The sequence below is a fragment of the Protomyctophum bolini genome, assembly GCF_963924005.1.
Source record: "Protomyctophum bolini genome assembly, chromosome: 9".
In the NCBI taxonomy this organism is placed as follows: Eukaryota; Metazoa; Chordata; class Actinopteri; order Myctophiformes; family Myctophidae; genus Protomyctophum; species Protomyctophum bolini.
Window position 1 is genome coordinate 39,899,630 of NC_137870.1, and position 21,650 is coordinate 39,921,279.

Sequence of the window (21,650 nt, forward strand, 5' to 3'; positions counted from 1 at the left end):
CCATGGTCAAAAATGATGAAAAACGAGGATAATTTTTTTTCAAATACTCAAAAATGATGAAAAACGGCGTGCTATAGTATGCCGTTCGATATGGGCTATAGCCCATGGTCAAAGATGATGAAAAACGAGGATATTTTTTTTTCAAAAATTCAAAGAACTATGGGCTATAACTCACTGTCTGTGAGCATACATGTCCATCTTTCATGGGTGACAGGTCCATACTGTGGAAGTTGTTGACTTTTCCTGTGTGGGGGCGTGTGTGTGTGTGTGTGTGTGTGTGTGTGTGTGTGTGTGTGTGTGTGTGTGTGTGTGTGTGTGTGTGTGTGTGTGTGTGTGTGTGTGTGTTGTGTGTGTGTGTGTGTGTGTGCGTGCGTGCATGTCACGTGACCCTCTCACGCGGCTCTCACATCGTGACCAGAACCAACCAATCACGTTACGGGGGTAAGAAACACGCCTCTCCCTTTGCACCAATGAGCAAACGGCCGCAGCAAGCAACCCGGAAGATGTAGAAGGAACGTTGGAGAAAGTTCCAAATATGAAGGAAAACATTTCTACCAAAACTTCATAGAGATTATTAATGACGGCGCAGGTAAGATACATACCGTATTCATTATGTGTGGTGTGTCAGCACTAATAGTAGTATTATTGGTTATTTAGTAGTGGTTGGAGCCAGGACTGATAACAGCAATAGTATTGAATCATTTTATGTACTTTTTCTTGGGATGTCTGGAGCCTTGTTTTAAGGGCATTTGAGGTGCTGTGGTAGCAAGAGGTGCATGCGAGGGCTCCTGTTAGGGTCTTCAATATGTTTTTGTTGACCAGTCATTGTGATGACTGATAATAATCTCAATTACAGAGGAAAGCAACCAATGTGTAACTGCCAGTGACAGTTGGTTCTGCAATAATTTCTTTAGTTTGAAGTCTGTTTATTCTTTATTTATTGTTTGTCTTATTTTGTTGTTTGTTTGGATACTTCCTGTAATTTGGCATACTTTTACTTTGACACCTCCTGTTACCTGTCCATATATAGCTGAAGCCTGTTAGCTTCACTCACCTCAAACCAATAGACTCATTTCACACAGCCAGACTCCAGACTGTGAGCAGAGGGAGAGAGCACCAGTGTGTGTGTGTGTTTGCACCAGACCACACGGTATGAAATGTTTGACTGTTTGTGACTCTTATTATGTTTGTATTCTTATTGATTAAGCAGCATTGAAGCCTGTGACATTTGCAGTGGTAGTGAACTTGTAGTGACTGAAGTTGTCTATTGTCTACAGTGCCTGTCCTATATGTAAATGTGACCATCGGTGACGGTTGGTTCGGTGACTGTTGGTTCAAGTTGGTTATGCAGCCCTTTAGCACCCTCGATACGCGGAGTGAGGTATACATGATTATTTATTTGTCTAGTTTCCATTTGGAGTATCATTCATGATTGTATTTGTTTGGTTTTCGTTTGGTTGTGGTACTTTTGGTTATTGTGCATTTTCCTTGTCTTATAATTGAAATGACTTGAGTTTTGTATCACTGTATTTATAATTGACCATAAATTAACCATTTTTATTGTTGATTGTACTGCTGAAGTGACAAGTTTAATGCACAGATTTTAGTAGTGAAACTATGAGATTATTCGATTGTAACTGTATTTATTCTATATCCTTATAGTTTTCACGGTGTTGGAACAATAAACACACCCGTCGAGACCACCCAAACTTGTCATTCTTTCATCAATCGAGGGGCAGCTACACAATGAACTGTACTTTCCTGTGCTTTTTTCTGCAAACTGTTAATAAAGTATTACACCAATCAATACTAGTATTAGTAGTAGTAATATTACTAACAGTAGTAGACTATAGTACTAGTAGTAAAAAAAAGTTGGTGAAATTATTTTATTCATGCATCATTTGGTAGTTTTGGTGAGAGTAGTTAGAGAGTTAAGGAAACCAACACAGGATTGTTTATTGTTTATAAGGATCCCCATTAGCTTTTGCCTTGACAAAAGCTAGTCTTCCTGGGGTCCGACACAGACAAACATTTAACATAGGCAATACTTACAATTGTTTACAAACACTAACTCAAAATAAAACATAGTAAAATAAAATATAAAATAAGAAATAAAAAACAAAGAAAAACATAGCAAAAATCACTTTAAACAAATTATACATTTTAATTATTTTCCCAGGGTTACAACGGGTACCATTTGGTTCCATTTATACATTGTCAGAGTTAAGGGACGACCTTGAAATGTAAAAGTTTGAGAACCGCTGGTATCTAGTATCTACAGTACGAAAACTAGTAGTAATATAATAGTATAATAGTATTATATAGATAATAGTAGTAGTAGTAAATAGTCATGTAATTTACAATGTAGGCATTTAGCAGATGATCATCCAGAGAGACTTACAGGTGTGATATCTATCAGAGTAAATGTCATCATAACTCTGTAAAAAAAAGTATAGCACTGCTGCACTAGTCAGGTGTAGTGCCTCAAAATAACTACACCAGGTGAACTCAAACCTCGCACCTGTCTAAACCAAATAGCATTCCTAATTTGTGGCCATGCAAAACAAATATAACTAAACGTGTGAGAAGTTGCCGGTATGCACTGCATTTCTAGCTTCCCCACCATTTCTTTAACTATGAAATATCCTCTAAATTCCCGCTGTCATCCATGGTTTATCCTGGCAATTGATTGCTTTCCTCTGTAATTGAGATTATTATCAGTCATCATTCACAATGACATTGTCAATGTCTTGTCACTTCAGTTGAACCACTTAAAACCTCTATAGTATACTTAGTAAGACGGACCACCAAACCTCGCCAAAAAATAGCAGATCTTTGGTGGACGCACTCTGAGCCCCCCCACCACACCACTGAATGAAATGCACGTTTTGGCCAGAAAAGAAACTAAAGTAACTAAAACATATTCTTTTCTTCCGGGGAAATATTTTCTTTTCTGTCCAAAAAGTCTGTGCACTAGGGAAATTAGGCCTCTTTGTATTGGTGGTCTTTTTTTTGCAGTCGATACAGGAAGTGTCATTTTATTTTCAGTTTCATGCGTGCGCAGGAAGTTGAATACCATAGTGTTAAGGACTTACTCTTCTCTATTTCTCTTCTCTCTCTGCATGGTTTGTAAGTGTTGTATTTAACTCTATATTTCACTTCTCTCTCTGCATGGTTGTAAGTGTTGTATTTAACTCTATATTTCACTTCTCTCTCTGCATGGTTTGTAAGTGTTGTATTTAACTCTATATTTCACTTCTCTCTCTGCATGGTTGTAATTGTAAGTGTTGTATTTAACTCTATATTTCTCTTCTCTCTCTGCATGGTTGTAACTGTTGTATTTATCTCTCTAATAGTCTATATTTCTCTTCTCTCTCAGGTGTTGGTGTTGTATTTTGCACAGAGTGCAGAGGTAGCTGGACTCAGGTCAGAGACCTTGACTCTGCCGGCACAGCTCTCCAGTAGCCTCCTGTGGCAACAGCTGGTACTACGACACCCACGGTAAATGCAGTATTAATATTATCAATATATTATATTATAGAGGGTATGCGCATGCTTAAAGTGAATGGCACATTGAGTGGCAAAGCAACATGCAAAGTGAGTTTAACATTGTTTAATGTTGTTTAATGCAATCAGATATGACTTTTCTGTTTGGATGTCTGGGCTGTCGAGGCCAGAAAGTAGTTTTTTGCCACTCAGTAGGCATTCCTGCATAACTTCCGGGTTTGATGATGTCACACGCATACCCTCTATTATTAGGGATGTCAAAATAACGGAGTTAATTCATTTGTGAAATTAATTCGATCCACTCTGCACTATCTATCTGGATGGGGAAAGAGTCAGTTATTGCCTTAAAATGCTGCACAATTTACATAGGCATGTAGCTCAAATCGCATAGCACGACAACGGGGTGTGAGACACCATCCTACCACACTGGATTTGTTATAAAGAATAAAACATACGTACAGTATGTAAAATCTATATATCTGCCTTCTGTTATTTATCTTTGCATTCCCACAACAATATACAGAAAAACATGGCATATTTTGGACATAGTTCAAATGGTGATTCATCAGGATTAATTGATTTTTAAGCAGTAATTAATCAGATAAAATAATGTAATCGTTTGACAGCCCTAATTATTATTGTAGTTATTATTGATGTGATTATTGGCATCAAACAACAAAACATGTGTTGCTCTTCTCTCCCTCTCCCGCGCTCTCATGATATTTCATTGGCATGAATGTACCACAAATAATATTGGCAAAGCAAGCAATTATATCAGAATCAGAAGACATTATTGCCATGACATGTAAACATGTTAGGAATTTGGTTTGGTGGGACAGCAGAGTGCAGTTACAACAACATTAGGACAAGTGCAAAACAGGACAAGAATAGTGAATAAAATAAAGTGCAGAGAGTTCAAGTGATCCGTTCAGAGCACAAGTCAGTCCATTCCACTCTTGAGTGGGGGTGGAGGGATTATGGCATGGAAATAATGATTAATGATTAATAAAAACAACAAAAATACTACTTGAACAGACTGACATTTTGGGTTATACTGTAGTATACTATACTCTCTCGCTATGTCTCTCTCTGTCTTTTGGGACAGATAAACAGCACATAGCATATATGGCAAAAAAATCATTGCACATCGACATCTTGTCACCCATTTAATTAAAAAAATATTAACATCACAAAGCATCACAGACAAACACAAACATAAAAGCGACAATTTGTGGCACAGAGGGAGGGAAAACTATGGAATGCATTGTCTTATATAAATCCTTACAGCACCTAATTCCCACATCGTACCATCTATTAAATGAGTCAATAGTAGTTTGATGGGAGCATATATAGAAGGTGAAAGAAATTTAAAGTGACGTCAAAATTGGATCCAAACTTTTAAAGTTGATAATACTGTGGTATAGGGAAGGAGATAGAGGAAGATACTAGGTACACTATCTCGGGTACGTGTAACCAGTAATTTATCTTGTGAAATTAGCTCCACCATCTCCTGTCTTTCTCTACTCTTCTCTACTGAACCACTGCTTAGTTCTCTTCACCCTTCTCTAAGCTCTCTCTCTCTCTCTCTCTCGTCCTCCAGACTGGACATACTGAGTGACCAGGTGGTCCTGGCAGTGGGCCAGCAGTACGTGGAAGTGGGCGACCAGGAGGTGACGCTGTCGGACGGCGAGGAGGTCGCGGTCATCACACCCGTCAGTGGAGGCTAGAGGGGAACCCAAGGTGGGACACTTGTTTTCAAATGTAAAGTCCTTTTCCACATGTCCCCCATTGGTGGGAATGGATGGAGCTTGAAACCTGATACCCCAAAAAATCTGATAACAAGCTTATTGAGTACCCATTATCAATAAGCTTTGGGCTTATCAAGCCTGCGATCGAGCATAGCGGCCCATGAGGCGATCAAGAAATTAATGTAATTGCCCATGCTGCCACAAACATGTTGGTCTAAAAGTGTATTGATGCCTGCCAACCAGCGCTGCCCGGGTAACAAAATTATGATTTTAAAAGTACGGTACACACAATAACCAGTTAACAGTTTCTTAAATATTATTTAAGTAAAAATGGTTTTAAACGATTGAATTGTGGTTTTGGCATTGAACATTGGAACATATGAATAGTGAATACAAATGTATTTTCTGTCTGCCTTTTAAGGCTTCGTAATCAAATATTGCACAGGGTAGATATGACAAATACCTTAAATATACAAAGATTAGATATAATGCTATACTTATTATAAGAAATGGTAACTAGATCTAGACAACTAAAACTAGACTAAAACAAAAATGTGACTGAAACTAAATAAAATATGACTGTGAAAATGAACACCGATCAGGATATCGTTATTGCTGATGAGCTTAGCCGAGGAGGTGGAGGAGGAAAAGAACGCCAAGCGAAGGGATGAGAACGGAGGTGCAGAACAAGCCATGGAGGAGAGGAAGGGCAGCGATTGGCTGAAACTGACGAGCGAGCTGCTATCGGTGGACGATGCCACACGCCTCGTCGGCGACGATGGCTGTGGAGCCATCGCTATGTTTATAGGTACTGCACAAAGTGTGTGTGTGTCAGTGTCAGTGTGTGCGGTGTTGTTTTTGGTAGCACATTTCTATTTTAGTTTAGTCATAGTCTTTGGAACGAAACTTAATTTGGTTTTAGTCACATTTTAGTCACCTGGAATGTGACCTGTGTTACCTGTAACCTGTGTTACGTGCTGCGACATGTTGTGAACTTGTAGATCTGCTATTTTCAACATGCAACCAAGTGTAAAATGACTTGTCTTACTTATACTGGATCTTTTGTCCACTAATCCCTTTCAAACATTTTAGTCTAGTTTTTATTTATATATTTAGTCTTACTTTTAGTCATCATAGCTTAGTTTTCATGTAGTTTCCATTTAGTTTTCGTCAGTGAAAAGAGGTAGTCGACAAACCTCATAGTTTTAGTCGTCGAAATCAAGTGTGTGTGTGTGTGTGTGTGTGTGTGTGTGTGTGTGTGTGTGTGTGTGTGTGTGTGGGTGCGTGGGTGCGTGGGCGCTCCAGGCACGACGAGGGACACATTCGAGGGGAGGCGTGTGATTCGCCTGGAGTACGAGGCATATGAGGCCATGGCCCAATCGGAGCTAAGAAAGGTGTGCCGAGGCGCCAGGGAGGCGTGGCCAGGCGTGAGACACATCTGCATCCATCACAGACTGGGGTATTGATTGATTATATTAGCTATCGTATCGTCACTGGCGGGTAGAAATGATATATATACTATGTGTGTGTGTGTGTGTGTGTGTGTGTGTGTGTGTGTGTGTGTGTGTGTGTGTGTCCAGCATCGTGCCAGTGGGCGAGGCCAGTGTTGTCATAGCGATATCGTCACCCCATCGTCAAGACTCCCTTCAGGCTGTCCAGTACTGCATCAATACCCTGAAATCTACTGTCCCCATCTGGAAAAAGGTACTACTACTTTAGGAGTACAGTGATTCATACTCAGGGGTTCTCAACCCGTGGGTCGCGACCCCTTGGGGGTCGCCAAATTATTTTGGGGGGGGGGGTCCCCTAATTATTGAAAAAAATAAAATAATAACTTCCAACTGAATGGCTGGAAAATGGAAATGAAGAGTTTACACATAGTACATGCGTACACCTTCCCTAATATAACGATTATATCTGGTTTCAGTATTTATTTATGGTGTATTGTCTCTATTATTAAGGTTATTGTAGAAGTCAATTAATATTGGGGGCGGGGCGGGGGTCCAGAGACATTGCCAAAGCATTTCCGGGGGTCTCCGGCCAAAAACGTTGAGAACCCCTGTACTAGGAGAACAGTGATTCATAGTGGTGCACCACTATTATATTATAGTATATGTACTACTAGTTTAGTAAATGTTTCTATTATCAGTGGTGCTCACACCTTCTTGGGCCCCTCAAAATATATGTATTTGGTCGCTGAGCCCCATCTCAAAAGATGTCGCGGGGCCCCCAAAAGCAAAGATTTGAGTTAATTGATTTTGCTATAGAAAATCTTGAAGATCAGCGATTTATACTATGACACTATTGACAAAGTGCAAAAACAATGACCAATTTCTGTAGAATTTTGAGGGGCAATTTGTGTAAAAATAATAGTAATTGATAATTACTAAGAAGATCACTACTAGTAGTACTAGTTATAGTAGTACAACAGTAGTTGTATTAATGTACAGTAATTGGTATAATAGTAGTAATGTGTTTTAGGGGGCACGGTGGCACAGTTGGTAGTGCTGTCGCCTCACAGCTAGAAGGTCCTGGGTTCGATTCCCGCTGGGGACGCTGTGGGCACTGGCGGCGTGTTCCCTCCTCCGCGTCATCAGTGCCCATACCCGAGGCGGGGGTTGGCGATAGGGCCTTTCTGTGTGGAGTTTGCATGTTCTCCCCGTGTCCCCTAGGGTAGATACCCTCACAAAAACATGCCGTAATCCTGGTCTCTAAAACTACCTCCCCCTGGCCAGCCGGGGCGCCTGATGGAGGGGAAAGGAACTGGTCGGAATAACGTGTCCCTTCCACGCGCTACGTCCGGCCGGGGAAATTCCCCTCTGTCAGGTGAAAAGAAGCAGCTTGGACTCCTCATGCATAGAAGGAGGCATGAGGTCAGTCCGCTGCCCCCCAGGTTGGCAGAGGAAGTGTAGCGCCCAGGATTACATTAGATAATTGGCACTGGGTGAAAAGAAAACTGGGTTACAAAATCGTGGGATAAAAATTTAAAAAAAAAAAGTAATGTGTTTTCTACACTGAATTTAGCGTGTGTGTGTGTGTGTGTGTGTGTGTGTGTGTGTGTGTGTGTGTGTGTGTGTGTGTGTGTGTGTGTGTGTGTGTGTGTGTGTGTGTGTGTGTGTGTACACAGGAGGTATATGAGGACGATGGTGCGAGCTGGAAGGAGAATCAGGAATGTCCATGGGGTCACTCTAAACGAACCTGAATCTATTATTATTAGTTATTGTAATGATTATAATAACAATATGTCTTATCATTATAATGTTAATGTTTTATAATTATATACTATTATCTCTATTGCTCTATTTAATATTATAATTTACAGTGCTAGTATTGGCTTTTACTGTTAGCAATATTAAAGGCTCTAGAGTCTAGAGGTACTTTTTAGTACTGACAGGCTAGATGGAGAAAATCTAATAAAACTCTGGCTGTATTCATTTATTTCATTGTAGTCATGTTAATTCATTAGCAATACTGGTAATGCAAAATTCTATTTATTTTTATGAACACTACTTGCAATCGTACAAGCAAAAGCACAATTTTCATAGTTTTCCCTGTGTAGAAATATTCTTTCTTGTAATACTAGTAACTGCCGTATAGTAATACCAAGTTCCATACCGATTTATGGGTCACAGATGATTGTGTACACTGGTGTGATGGGGCATTCTGAGTGTGGCATTGATTGTTTAGGTAAAGAGAAGGGAACCCGCACACTCGTATGCTCCAAAAGATAACTTTTATTGACGACGTTTCGAGCCAAGGCTCTTCATCTGGTTAAAACTCTTGATTGTTTAGGTGCCCTACTGTACCTGTACCTCTGCTCCTGTAGTCCTATCATCAAGTGGCAGGTAGTAGTTATAGAAACGAGAATATTTCAGCTCCAGCTCAGAGAAACATCACTGCAACAACAGTTTCTTCAAGGGGTAGAACACCCTTGTAGATAACCCTCAAGGCCCTTTATTATATATCCTGTTTTGTTTGTCTTACCATTTTCTGTAATCTGACTGGTATGACAATCTCAGTGTTGCACTGCACTTTCCAGTCAACAAATTTATATGCCTTGATATTGTAAATAATGGCTGATTTTATTTTACACACGCGATATACAAGCTCACAACGTCTCTGATGTCATGGACTACAATTCCCACAATTCTTTGGTGCACTGCTCCTCCTTGTGGACAGGGGGAGAGCTGTCTTACTGAGACAACATGTAGTCCAGGAAGGAAGTGAGCCCAGTGAGACATGAAACACTGAAAAGGAATCTTTGAAATGTGTTATAGTTTTAGAAATATAGTGCTTTCAAATTTGAAAAACGATGGGCTATAACCAATCGTTTTTTGATTTTATTTCTTTATCCTGTTTTTTTTTATTTTTGACCATGGGCTATAGCCCCTACCGTACGCCATACTATAGCACGCCGTTTTTCATCATTGAAAGCATTTCAGCATTTAGGTTTTTTGGTTAGGCATTTGGATTGTTTTGGTTGATGATTTTTGTTTTCTGCATATTGCTTTTGTTTTGTTATTTGACATGTTTAGTTTGTTTTGTTGTTTCAGTTTGTATATTGACTCATTTTTTTAACCTACAACGTTTGGTTTATAAATCCTTGTCTTTATTTTTATGCCACAAAGGCATGGGAGATGCATGGTGCAGAGTTCTGTCTCCATGCCCCCAATTACCCAGGTGTAAGCAGTCACTGATTAGTCCCTCCCCTATAAAGCCTGGTGGCCATTTTAGCTTTCCTGTTTGGTCTTTGTTTGTTTGCACTGACTGAGCAAAGTAGGAAACTGCTTTAGCACTTTTTGAGTTTAGGCCATTGTGCAGAAATGTTGCCTTTGTTAGAACCACAATATGAAGGTACAGATCACAGAGTTCTACTTATAGGCTTGTCTACTCTCGCCATTGTGGTTCTGACAGAGTTCTACTTATAGGCTTGTCTACTCTTGCCATTGTGGAACACATCAACAGTGTGGTTATCTTAGCACTTGTAATGGATTCCCAAGATGGAAAACCATCAAGTTGAATTTACTGAGCTGTTCTTACTCTGCCATGGTCACATATACAATTTCCATAGTCCTGTTCTTACCCCCAAATCTCAACTAGGAGGAACAAGACTTTTGTGCTTCCTGCTGGTCATGTGACTAGGTCAGGTGCAGTAGGTGCACCCATTCACCTGGATTCCCACATACATTTTGACCATATTTGAAAATAGCCGATCTACAAGCTCGCAATGCGGCGCATTGTTTGAGCTTGTAGCTGCTATTTTCGAAAAGGTTTTTATACATTTGAAAACTTGAAATGGGACATTCGGCACAATGAGCATAGGCGGATCTAGAGATAAAGGGCCCCTGGGCCACCGAACCCCGAATGTTTTTTTGATTGTTTTTTACACTCTCAAGCGTTAAAGATCTTATTTGTAGTAGTTAACAGTAGCACAATTAGAAATGTGCCCCCTATGGCCTGAAGAATAATGGCAGAATAGATATGATATGATAACACTTATTCAACACTGCAGAACATTTGAACAAACATGTGAGAAATAAAAATCACACCTGTGTGAAGTGAGGGTCACTCTTATCATTCATCATCTCATTCGGGCCAATCACAATTTGCGTCCTCACCTTCGTCATCAATAGTTGTGTTTACACAAACCCTCAGAGTGAGAGGCTAGCACCCCTCAAAAATAGATTTCTTCTGAAAATATCTACAAGCTGAGCTTGTAGCTTGGCCATTTTCACTATTTTTTAAACTGCCTGCTCTATTTTGAGGGGCACTGTCTTACACAAACATTAAATTCCCATTGACAATGAATGGACAATTTTACATCAGTGTCTGAGCAAATAGACATAGTGTCTATTATAGGCTACATCATGACGATGTAGAGAGCACCCCTCACTTCTTTTTTTTATACTATTTTAATAGGGTTATTAGTGGTTAATTTTTTTCTTCCTGGAAATAATGTCTGTGTTTCCGAGGCTAGTGTGGCTGCAGAGTAAAGCCACCATGTGCTAAAGGTGTAATCACAGAGCTATCTGGTCGTAGGACAGTGTCTACAAGAAAACATAAGTGGGTTTCAGATGAGCCGATCTTAATTTGTTAACTGGACAGTGTGACAATGAATTGAACATTTAGTGTAAACATACAACTACTGGACAGTGGACAGCAGTGAGACAGCATTTGACAGCCCTCCTGGGAGTAGCACCCAGATCGCGGCAGATCCCAACATATAGCTGGCATGTACTACCTACCAGGGCTTTGTTTGCTATGTCATCGCTACTTAGTACTTACCATCACTACTTGCATGTGACTAAATAAATTAAAATAGGGATGTGTTGCAGTGGTTGATAACGAACCGTCCAAAGCCTCAACTCTAAATATGACACTAGTTGGCAACATATGCTGAACACAGCATCCACAATCATGTACACTACACAAAGGCACCTACACATGCATGTCTCAAATAATGAATACACACAATCAGTACACCCTATAACAATCAATCCTTAGGATATTATTAGGCTAGCATGGATGGACACATAGCACACAACTTAGTACCTATTATAAAATCCCAGGTTGATCTAACAAATCAGTCCTGTGTGATCACCAACTCACCACAACTTGCCCTATTCTGCTATATTTGGTGATCTTAATTTAATTTTGGCCTACAGACAGAATAGCCCTGAAAAAAAAATCACTCTTAAACAACACAACTTAATCTACATGTTAATTTCACTCGTCCATATAATATTATGTTAAAATGTTATACCGGTACTTTCAAAAGTTTCAAAGTGTTTTAGCGGTCGGCTGCTCGGTTGCTAGGCAACACAGCACCTGTGTTGACGACAGTTTGGACCAATAAGCAGGACGCCTGTGCCAGCCCATGTGCCAGCCACGCACACGCTGGGCGCCTGTCAACCTATCACAAGCTTGGGTGCGGGAGGGGGAGGAGCAAATAGTCAGGTCCGAAAGCACAGTGTACCAGAATTTCAGAAGACGTCGTGCCACCACCCTGACCAGCAGCACCTGTCCGCAACTAACTAGTTTTATAGAGATAGACTGTTGACTAGTCTGTCCCGGACTCCCGGCGCTGTTTTTCCTTTATTTTTTGACGGCATGGGCTCTCAGATTGGCAACTGATCGATGGCAACGTGACTGTCAACTTTAACTGGACGGGTAAAGAGCAAGGAATAGTCGCAACGGCTTTTTTCGATGGTTTCGCCAGCAGATGGGCCTCCAAGCTTGGCGACGTTTAGCCCCTCTCGGAACCCTCCGAAAGCTTTTATGATCGGACCTAGCTTTGCTCAAAATGTCAGAAACTTTACTACATTTGGGTTCTGCTTGTGGGGCTAGGCGACGTTCACCACTAGGCCCGCTGGCCCAGGGACTCTTTTGGATACCACATTTCGGTTTTGAAGTTGTTTTTATGTATGTACTATAATGTACTAGTCTGTCTCGGCGCTGTTTTTCCTTTTTTGACGATGGGCATGAGCTCTCAGGTTGGCAACTGACCGACGACACGCACCGACCGTCAACTTTAACTGGACGGTGAAAGAGAAAGGAGCAGCCGCAACGGCTTTTTTCGACGGTTTCGCCAGCAGATGGGCCTCCAAGCTTGGCGACGTTCACCACTAGCCCCGGGGGACTCTTTTGGATACCTTTACATGCATGCAGGTAGATGATTTATTTTAAGAATTAGGCAGAATCATTATGTTTCGTTTGTACTTGGTTTCTCTGTGTGTGGTGGTGCCCGTGTTTGTATAGGGTTAGTGCTGGTTAGCCCCACAAGCAGAACCCAATGGTAGTAAAGTTTCTGACATTTTTAAGACTTTAAGTTAAAGTCCAAATTTCATAAAAGCTTTATGGAGGGTTCCGAGAGGGGCTAAGTGCTGGTCAGAGCCATCTTATAGTATGTCCGATGTCTAGATATCTGGTGCTGGTTAAATTGTAAGCAATTTTGGCCTGGCTCTGGCTCTGTACGAGGCCACAAAGCACCATCGATTTTTCAGTTAATTTGCAGTCTGGGAAACTGTTTTGATCGTGTCATTTTCAGCTGTTGTTAACAAGCTAGTAGCAACTGTCATGTTGAATGCGTATGTCATCTGATGCTAATAATTTATGTACATCATGTCCCCGCGACCTATTTAAAACTAACGTCCGAATTGATATATTTTTTCAAACACAGAGATTAGGCTATGTTAATGTCAGTTGTGATATGCTAACGTAATGTAGCCTAATGCTAACGTAAAAGTACACAATGATTTTAAAAACGTTTATTGGGAGTATTTTTGAACCATGGGACTTGGCGCTTACGACCAATGAGAGTGACTCATTCCGCAATGACGTCACGGTCGGCCAATCACAACAGTCCTTTTCCGGGACTTTCCAGGGCCTTGGGAGGACTTTCCAACCGTCTGTTCTGCCGCAGATAAGTAAGCCTGGAACCGAGGCTACTGTTCTGCTAGTCTCGCATTGCCAGACTGTTGGTTGTTTGTCATGGTCTGCTGATTCACAAACACAATACGTTGTGACCTTGTAGATCGGTTATTTTCAAATATCCAATGCATGCATATAGTTTTAAAGTCATGATGTGGCCTTCTTCTTTCGTCAGTTTCTGGCTAGTTTTCATAGACCTGGTTGCTTATTTCTCCCGCAAAATCTGGCAACGCCGCTTGTACAGTGAACGTTAACGATTCAGGGACTACTCGTTTTACCAGTGGAGAGCGCTAAAGTTCTGTAAGTAATGCAAAATGAAACATTTAAGTTATTAAATTATTTTTGTGTATTATTTGTCCTGTTAGAAAGACACTAATAACGGTAATGGTTGGTTGTCTGTTGTCATGGTTAAATACGTTGTGGTTGGTTAAAAATCTTATTGAAGGTTGGTTGTAAATAGTTAAGGTGTTGTTGAGGCTTGATTGATGGGTCATATTTCCCTTTTATGCATAATTTAACATTTCGGTTTCGGTCGAACCATGGTCCGCTAAAAAAGGCCGGACTCGGTTCGCTTCCAAACGAACCACGGTGCGGTTCGTTACTGGTGTGAATGCATTCGGACTTTATAGAGGACCAAATACAGTACGATAGCCAAAATAGCTGTCGGGCTTCGGCAGTTGTGAGGCTGCATTAATAATTAGTTATAAAAGCATGTATTTTTTACGGGGATCACTATTGATATGACAGCTGACAGTCTGATTTTATTTTAATAGTAGACGCATGTCGAGGCGCAGCGCAAATGTAATGGCAGCGTAGCCTACGAGGTTCACATGCGCAAAAATAACAGATGTATAATTATCGACACGGAATGGTGTACGGTATATGGTACACGTGGATGTAAGCTTGTAGATCTGTTTATTTTAAGCATGCGCAGCCGTCACGCAAAGTTATGACAAAGCATGCGATGCATGAGTCTTCATGCGAGAGTTTCTCTTTCAACTCGTGTCCCCTACTTTCTGTCTGTGTTTGTGTGTGTGTGTGTGTGGGGGGGGGGGGGGGCGCACATGAGGGGGAGAGAACCATATATTTATATGGGAGAGACGCAGAGACAGAGAATTTGAAATATTTAAAATCATCCATGTCGCGCACGGCCGCACGTATAGAGAAAAAGCCAATGTTAAATAAGCTATACACAGGTGGTCCCAAATGATTAATTGATTACATCACTATAGCAAAAGACGTAAAACTAGGTCAACTCAATTAGCTGCAGCGGAGCTTTTCTGACTTGAAGCTCAATAACCTACAACTGACCACCTTCAAGTTTAAACCATAAGATGACATGGAAATGCCTGCCGATTTGATGCGCAGAAATAACATAACTAATCAGGTCAAGGTGCACACATGGAAGAAAAGTCATTTTTATCGGGGATACCTTGTTGTTGTAGGCTATACGTCTCCGTGAATTGTATGCATCAGCAGCAAGCACATTATTGTTCAAACACCTGCTCCTCTGTTCACCTGTTGCTCTTATTTGGCTAATAAAATAATTAAGAATGAATGCAATAGCAAGTTGTTGCTGTCATGTTGCTGTTCTCTTCTCTCTCTGTGTGACTGAAGGTTGCCCCAAAAATTGTAGACAGTGATTTCCCCTCATGTTCTTTTTCCCTCACTATTTGGTTCGCTTAACATGTCCACGTGTCATTTGTTTACATATTTGGTACGCTTTACAAAGTCCAGTGTGAACACCAAACGGACCAAAATCAAAATGCTAATATTTGGTCCTTGGTCCTTGATCCGGACCTTCTAAGCGAACTTTGGGTGTGAAAGAGCCCTTAATTATAATCATCTCGTTTTCAGTAGCATATTTGATAGTGTTTTCCTGTGCTTTTTGTAATGTCACTGCGTGATCTTATAATCATCTCGTTGTGTGTGTGTGTGTGTGTGTGTGTGTCAGTGTGTGTCATTTTACAGGTAGAGGCTGAACTCCAGAAAAAGGGAAGACGAATGATGGAAGGAACTGAGTGAAACGCTGATGTGAAGTCTGTGGACATGAACGTGGACATGAAGCTGGGGAGAAGCAGAGGTATCAGTTCGGTCTGGAGGCATTGGGAACATGTCGTTCCATCAGAGGAGGTAAGATGATGGAAGGACATTTTCCCAAGGCCAGCGTCAGACGAGCATTTTTGCCCTTCCCCCAGGTCGCCCACTAGTAATGTTGAGAGAAGAATGTTTCCTGTCATTACTACATACCCTTAATTTTCTGTGCACGGTAGGTACGAAGTGGGTAAGTTGTATAATCATGTGACAATATCCACTTAACTGTATTGTTTTCAGTAGCATATTTGATTGTGTTTTCCCGGGATCTTATAATCATCTCGTTGTGTGTGTGTGTGTGTCATTTTACAGGTAGAGGCTGAACTCCAGAAAACGGGAAGACGAATGATGGAAGGAACTGAGTGAAACGCTGATGTGAAGTCTGTGGACATGAACGTGGACATGAAGCTGGGGAGAAGCAGAGGTATCAGTTCGGTCTGGAGGCATTGGGAACATGTCGTTCCATCAGAGGAGGTAAGATGATGGAAGGACATTTTCCCAAGGCCAGCGTCAGACGAGCATTTTTGCCCTTCCCCCAGGTCGCCCACTAGTAATGTTGAGAGAAGAATGTTTCCTGTCATTACTACATACCCTTAATTTTCTGTGCACGGTAGGTACGAAGTGGGTAAGTTGTATAATCATGTGACAATATCCACTTAACTGTATTGTTTTCAGTAGCATATTTGATTGTGTTTTCCCGGGATCTTATAATCATCTCGTTGTGTGTGTGTGTGTGTCATTTTACAGGTAGAGGCTGAACTCCAGAAAACGGGAAGACGAATGATGGAAGGAACTGAGTGAAACGCTGATGTGAAGTCTGTGGACATGAACGTGGACATGAAGCTGGGGAGAAGCAGAGGTATCAGTTCGGTCTGGAGGCATTGGGAACATGTCGTTCCATCAGAGGAGGTAAGATGATGGAAGGACATTTTCCCAAGGCCAGCGTCAGACGAGCATTTTTGCCCTTCCCCCAGGTCGCCCACTAGTAATGTTGAGAGAAGAATGTTTCCTGTCATTACTACATACCCTTAATTTTCTGTGCACGGTAGGTACGAAGTGGGTAAGTTGTATAATCATGTGACAATATCCACTTAACTGTATTGTTTTCAGTAGCATATTTGATTGTGTTTTCCCGGGATCTTATAATCATCTCGTTGTGTGTGTGTGTGTGTGTCATTTTACAGGTAGAGGCTGAACTCCAGAAAACGGGAAGACGAATGATGGAAGGAACTGAGTGAAACGCTGATGTGAAGTCTGTGGACATGAACGTGGACATGAAGCTGGGGAGAAGCAGAGGTATCAGTTCGGTCTGGAGGCATTGGGAACATGTCGTTCCATCAGAGGAGGTAAGATGATGGAAGGACATTTTCCCAAGGCCAGCGTCAGACGAGCATTTTTGCCCTTCCCCCAGGTCGCCCACTAGTAATGTTGAGAGAAGTATGTTTCCTGTCATTACTACATACCCTTAATTTTCTGTGCACGGTAGGTACGAAGTGGGTAAGTTGTATAATCATGTGACAATATCCACTTAACTGTATTGTTTTCAGTAGCATATTTGATTGTGTTTTCCCGGGATCTTATAATCATCTCGTTGTGTGTGTGTGTGTGTCATTTTACAGGTAGAGGCTGAACTCCAGAAAACGGGAAGACGAATGATGGAAGGAACTGAGTGAAACGCTGATGTGAAGTCTGTGGACATGAACGTGGACATGAAGCTGGGGAGAAGCAGAGGTATCAGTTCGGTCTGGAGGCATTGGGAACATGTCGTTCCATCAGAGGAGGTAAGATGATGGAAGGACATTTTCCCAAGGCCAGCGTCAGACGAGCATTTTTGCCCTTCCCCCAGGTCGCCCACTAGTAATGTTGAGAGAAGAATGTTTCCTGTCATTACTACATACCCTTCATTTTCTGTGCACGGTAGGTACGAAGTGGGTAAGTTGTATAATCATGTGACAATATCCACTTAACTGTATTGTTTTCAGTAGCATATTTGATTGTGTTTTCCTGGGATCTTATAATCATCTCGTTGTGTGTGTGTGTGTGTGTGTGTGTCATTTTACAGGTAGAGGCTGAACTCCAGAAAACGGGAAGACGAATGATGGAAGGAACTGAGTGAAACGCTGATGTGAAGTCTGTGGACATGAACGTGGACATGAAGCTGGGGAGAAGCAGAGGTATCAGTTCGGTCTGGAGGCATTGGGAACATGTCGTTCCATCAGAGGAGGTAAGATGATGGAAGGACATTTTCCCAAGGCCAGCGTCAGACGAGCATTTTTGCCCTTCCCCCAGGTCGCCCACTAGTAATGTTGAGAGAAGAATGTTTCCTGTCATTACTACATACCCTTAATTTTCTGTGCACGGTAGGTACGAAGTGGGTAAGTTGTATAATCATGTGACAATATCCACTTAACTGTATTGTTTTCAGTAGCATATTTGATTGTGTTTTCCCGGGATCTTATAATCATCTCGTTGTGTGTGTGTCATTTTACAGGTAGAGGCTGAACTCCAGAAAACGGGAAGACGAATGATGGAAGGAACTGAGTGAAACGCTGATGTGAAGTCTGTGGACATGAACGTGGACATGAAGCTGGGGAGAAGCAGAGGTATCAGTTCGGTCTGGAGGCATTGGGAACATGTCGTTCCATCAGAGGAGGTAAGATGATGGAAGGACATTTTCCCAAGGCCAGCGTCAGACGAGCATTTTTGCCCTTCCCCCAGGTCGCCCACTAGTAATGTTGAGAGAAGAATGTTTCCTGTCATTACTACATACCCTTAATTTTCTGTGCACGGTAGGTACGAAGTGGGTAAGTTGTATAATCATGTGACAATATCCACTTAACTGTATTGTTTTCAGTAGCATATTTGATTGTGTTTTCCCGGGATCTTATAATCATCTCGTTGTGTTTGTGTGTGTGTGTCATTTTACAGGTAGAGGCTGAACTCCAGAAAACGGGAAGACGAATGATGGAAGGAACTGAGTGAAACGCTGATGTGAAGTCTGTGGACATGAACGTGGACATGAAGCTGGGGAGAAGCAGAGGTATCAGTTCGGTCTGGAGGCATTGGGAACATGTCGTTCCATCAGAGGAGGTAAGATGATGGAAGGACATTTTCCCAAGGCCAGCGTCAGACGAGCATTTTTGCCCTTCCCCCAGGTCGCCCACTAGTAATGTTGAGAGAAGAATGTTTCCTGTCATTACTACATACCCTTAATTTTCTGTGCACGGTAGGTACGAAGTGGGTAAGTTGTATAATCATGTGACAATATCCACTTAACTGTATTGTTTTCAGTAGCATATTTGATTGTGTTTTCCCGGGATCTTATAATCATCTCGTTGTGTGTGTGTGTGTGTGTCATTTTACAGGTAGAGGCTGAACTCCAGAAAACGGGAAGACGAATGATGGAAGGAACTGAGTGAAACGCTGATGTGAAGTCTGTGGACATGAACGTGGACATGAAGCTGGGGAGAAGCAGAGGTATCAGTTCGGTCTGGAGGCATTGGGAACATGTCGTTCCATCAGAGGAGGTAAGATGATGGAAGGACATTTTCCCAAGGCCAGCGTCAGACGAGCATTTTTGCCCTTCCCCCAGGTCGCCCACTAGTAATGTTGAGAGAAGAATGTTTCCTGTCATAACTACATACCCTTAATTTTCTGTGCACGGTAGGTACGAAGTGGGTAAGTTGTATAATCATGTGACAATATCCACTTAACTGTATTGTTTTCAGTAGCATATTTGATTGTGTTTTCCCGGGATCTTATAATCATCTCGTTGTGTGTGTGTGTGTGTGTGTGTGTGTGTGTGTGTCATTTTACAGGTAGAGGCTGAACTCCAGAAAACGGGAAGACGAATGATGGAAGGAACTGAGTGAAACGCTGATGTGAAGTCTGTGGACATGAACGTGGACATGAAGCTGGGGAGAAGCAGAGGTATCAGTTCGGTCTGGAGGCATTGGGAACATGTCGTTCCATCAGAGGAGGTAAGATGATGGAAGGACATTTTCCCAAGGCCAGCGTCAGACGAGCATTTTTGCCCTTCCCCCAGGTCGCCCACTAGTAATGTTGAGAGAAGAATGTTTCCTGTCATTACTACATACCCTTAATTTTCTGTGCACAGTAGGTACGAAGTGGGTAAGTTGTATAATCATGTGACAATATCCACTTAACTGTATTGTTTTCAGTAGCATATTTGATTGTGTTTTCCCGGGATCTTATAATCATCTCGTTGTGTGTGTGTGTCATTTTACAGGTAGAGGCTGAACTCCAGAAAACGGGAAGACGAATGATGGAAGGAACTGAGTGAAACGCTGATGTGAAGTCTGTGGACATGAACGTGGACATGAAGCTGGGGAGAAGCAGAGGTATCAGTTCGGTCTGGAGGCATTGGGAACATGTCGTTCCATCAGAGGAGGTAAGATGATGGAAGGACATTTTCCCAAGGCCAGCGTCAGACGAGCATTTTTGCCCTTCCCCCAGGTCGCCCACTAGTAATGTTGAGAGAAGAATGTTTCCTGTCATTACTACATACCCTTAATTTTCTGTGCACGGTAGGTACGAAGTGGGTAAGTTGTATAATCATGTGACAATATCCACTTAACTGTATTGTTTTCAGTAGCATATTTGATTGTGTTTTCCCGGGATCTTATAATCATCTCGTTGTGTGTGTGTCAGAGGCGGAAAGTTCTTATAACGGCAGGGGGTTCAAGCAGCCACGCCCCCCCCCCCCCCCAGCGGTGGAAAAAAAAACGAGTTTTGTTTTTTTTATCCGACATTTGTACTCTCTACCTGGCAGCAGAACAAAAGCCACCTTTTTAGCATTTGAATGCGGCATGGGCGGCGCCGCGGCGGCCCAACACCTATCTTGTAAGTAACCCCTCGTAAAGGTATGTGACTACGTGCATGACAACATGACCACTGGGGAGGGGACATTTCAGTGGACAGTCAGTGGGTGCATAATTTACTGCTTTCAGTCGCGCCTTTGCCAAAATGCCAGGGGGTTCAATCGCGCCTCTGAACCCACGGAGTTTCCGCCACTGGTGTGTGTGTGTGTCATTTTACAGGTAGAGGCTGAACTCCAGAAAACGGGAAGACGAATGATGGAAGGAACTGAGTGAAACGCTGATGTGAAGTCTGTGGACATGAACGTGGACATGAAGCTGGGGAGAAGCAGAGGTATCAGTTTGGTCTGGAGGCATTGGGAACATGTCGTTCCATCAGAGGAGGTAAGATGATGGAAGGACATTTTCCCAAGGCCAGCGTCAGACGAGCATTTTTGCCCTTCCCCCAGGTCGCCCACTAGTAATGTTGAGAGAAGAATGTTTCCTGTCATTACTACATACCCTTAATTTTCTGTGCACGGTAGGTACGAAGTGGGTAAGTTGTATAATCATGTGACAATATCCACTTAACTGTATTGTTTTCAGTAGCATATTTGATTGTGTTTTCCCGGGATCTTATAATCATCTCGTTGTGTGTGTGTGTGTGTGTGTGTGTCATTTTACAGGTAGAGGCTGAACTCCAGAAAACGGGAAGACGAATGATGGAAGGAACTGAGTGAAACGCTGATGTGAAGTCTGTGGACATGAACGTGGACATGAAGCTGGGGAGAAGCAGAGGTATCAGTTCGGTCTGGAGGCATTGGGAACATGTCGTTCCATCAGAGGAGGTAAGATGATGGAAGGACATTTTCCCAAGGCCAGCGTCAGACGAGCATTTTTGCCCTTCCCCCAGGTCGCCCACTAGTAATGTTGAGAGAAGAATGTTTCCTGTCATTACTACATACCCTTAATTTTCTGTGCACGGTAGGTACGAAGTGGGTAAGTTGTATAATCATGTGACAATATCCACTTAACTGTATTGTTTTCAGTAGCA

The 21,650-nt window shown here is 42.0% G+C and overlaps 1 protein-coding gene across 4 annotated transcripts; it reads left to right on the top strand.

Annotated features, from left to right (window-relative positions):
- The first annotated feature begins 497 nt into the window (after positions 1–497).
- LOC308320835 (molybdopterin synthase catalytic subunit-like) lies at positions 498–8,693 on the top strand. 4 transcript variants are annotated; one of them, XM_080771524.1, is made up of 8 exons: positions 508–589; positions 1,278–1,381; positions 3,380–3,501; positions 5,108–5,247; positions 5,858–6,063; positions 6,561–6,714; positions 6,836–6,959; positions 8,383–8,693. In XM_080771524.1, the coding sequence occupies exons 5-8, from the start codon at positions 5,874–5,876 to the stop codon at positions 8,455–8,457; spliced, it is 543 nt and encodes a 180-aa protein (XP_080627650.1). In that variant the 5' UTR covers positions 508–589; positions 1,278–1,381; positions 3,380–3,501; positions 5,108–5,247; positions 5,858–5,873; the 3' UTR covers positions 8,458–8,693. The 4 variants fall into 4 exon arrangements, with proteins under 4 accessions (XP_080627649.1, XP_080627651.1, XP_080627650.1 ...); XM_080771523.1 differs by lacking the exon at positions 1,278–1,381 and having other exon boundaries at positions 498–589; XM_080771525.1 differs by lacking the exon at positions 1,278–1,381 and having other exon boundaries at positions 498–589; positions 5,884–6,063.
- The last annotated feature ends 12,957 nt before the right edge of the window (positions 8,694–21,650 follow it).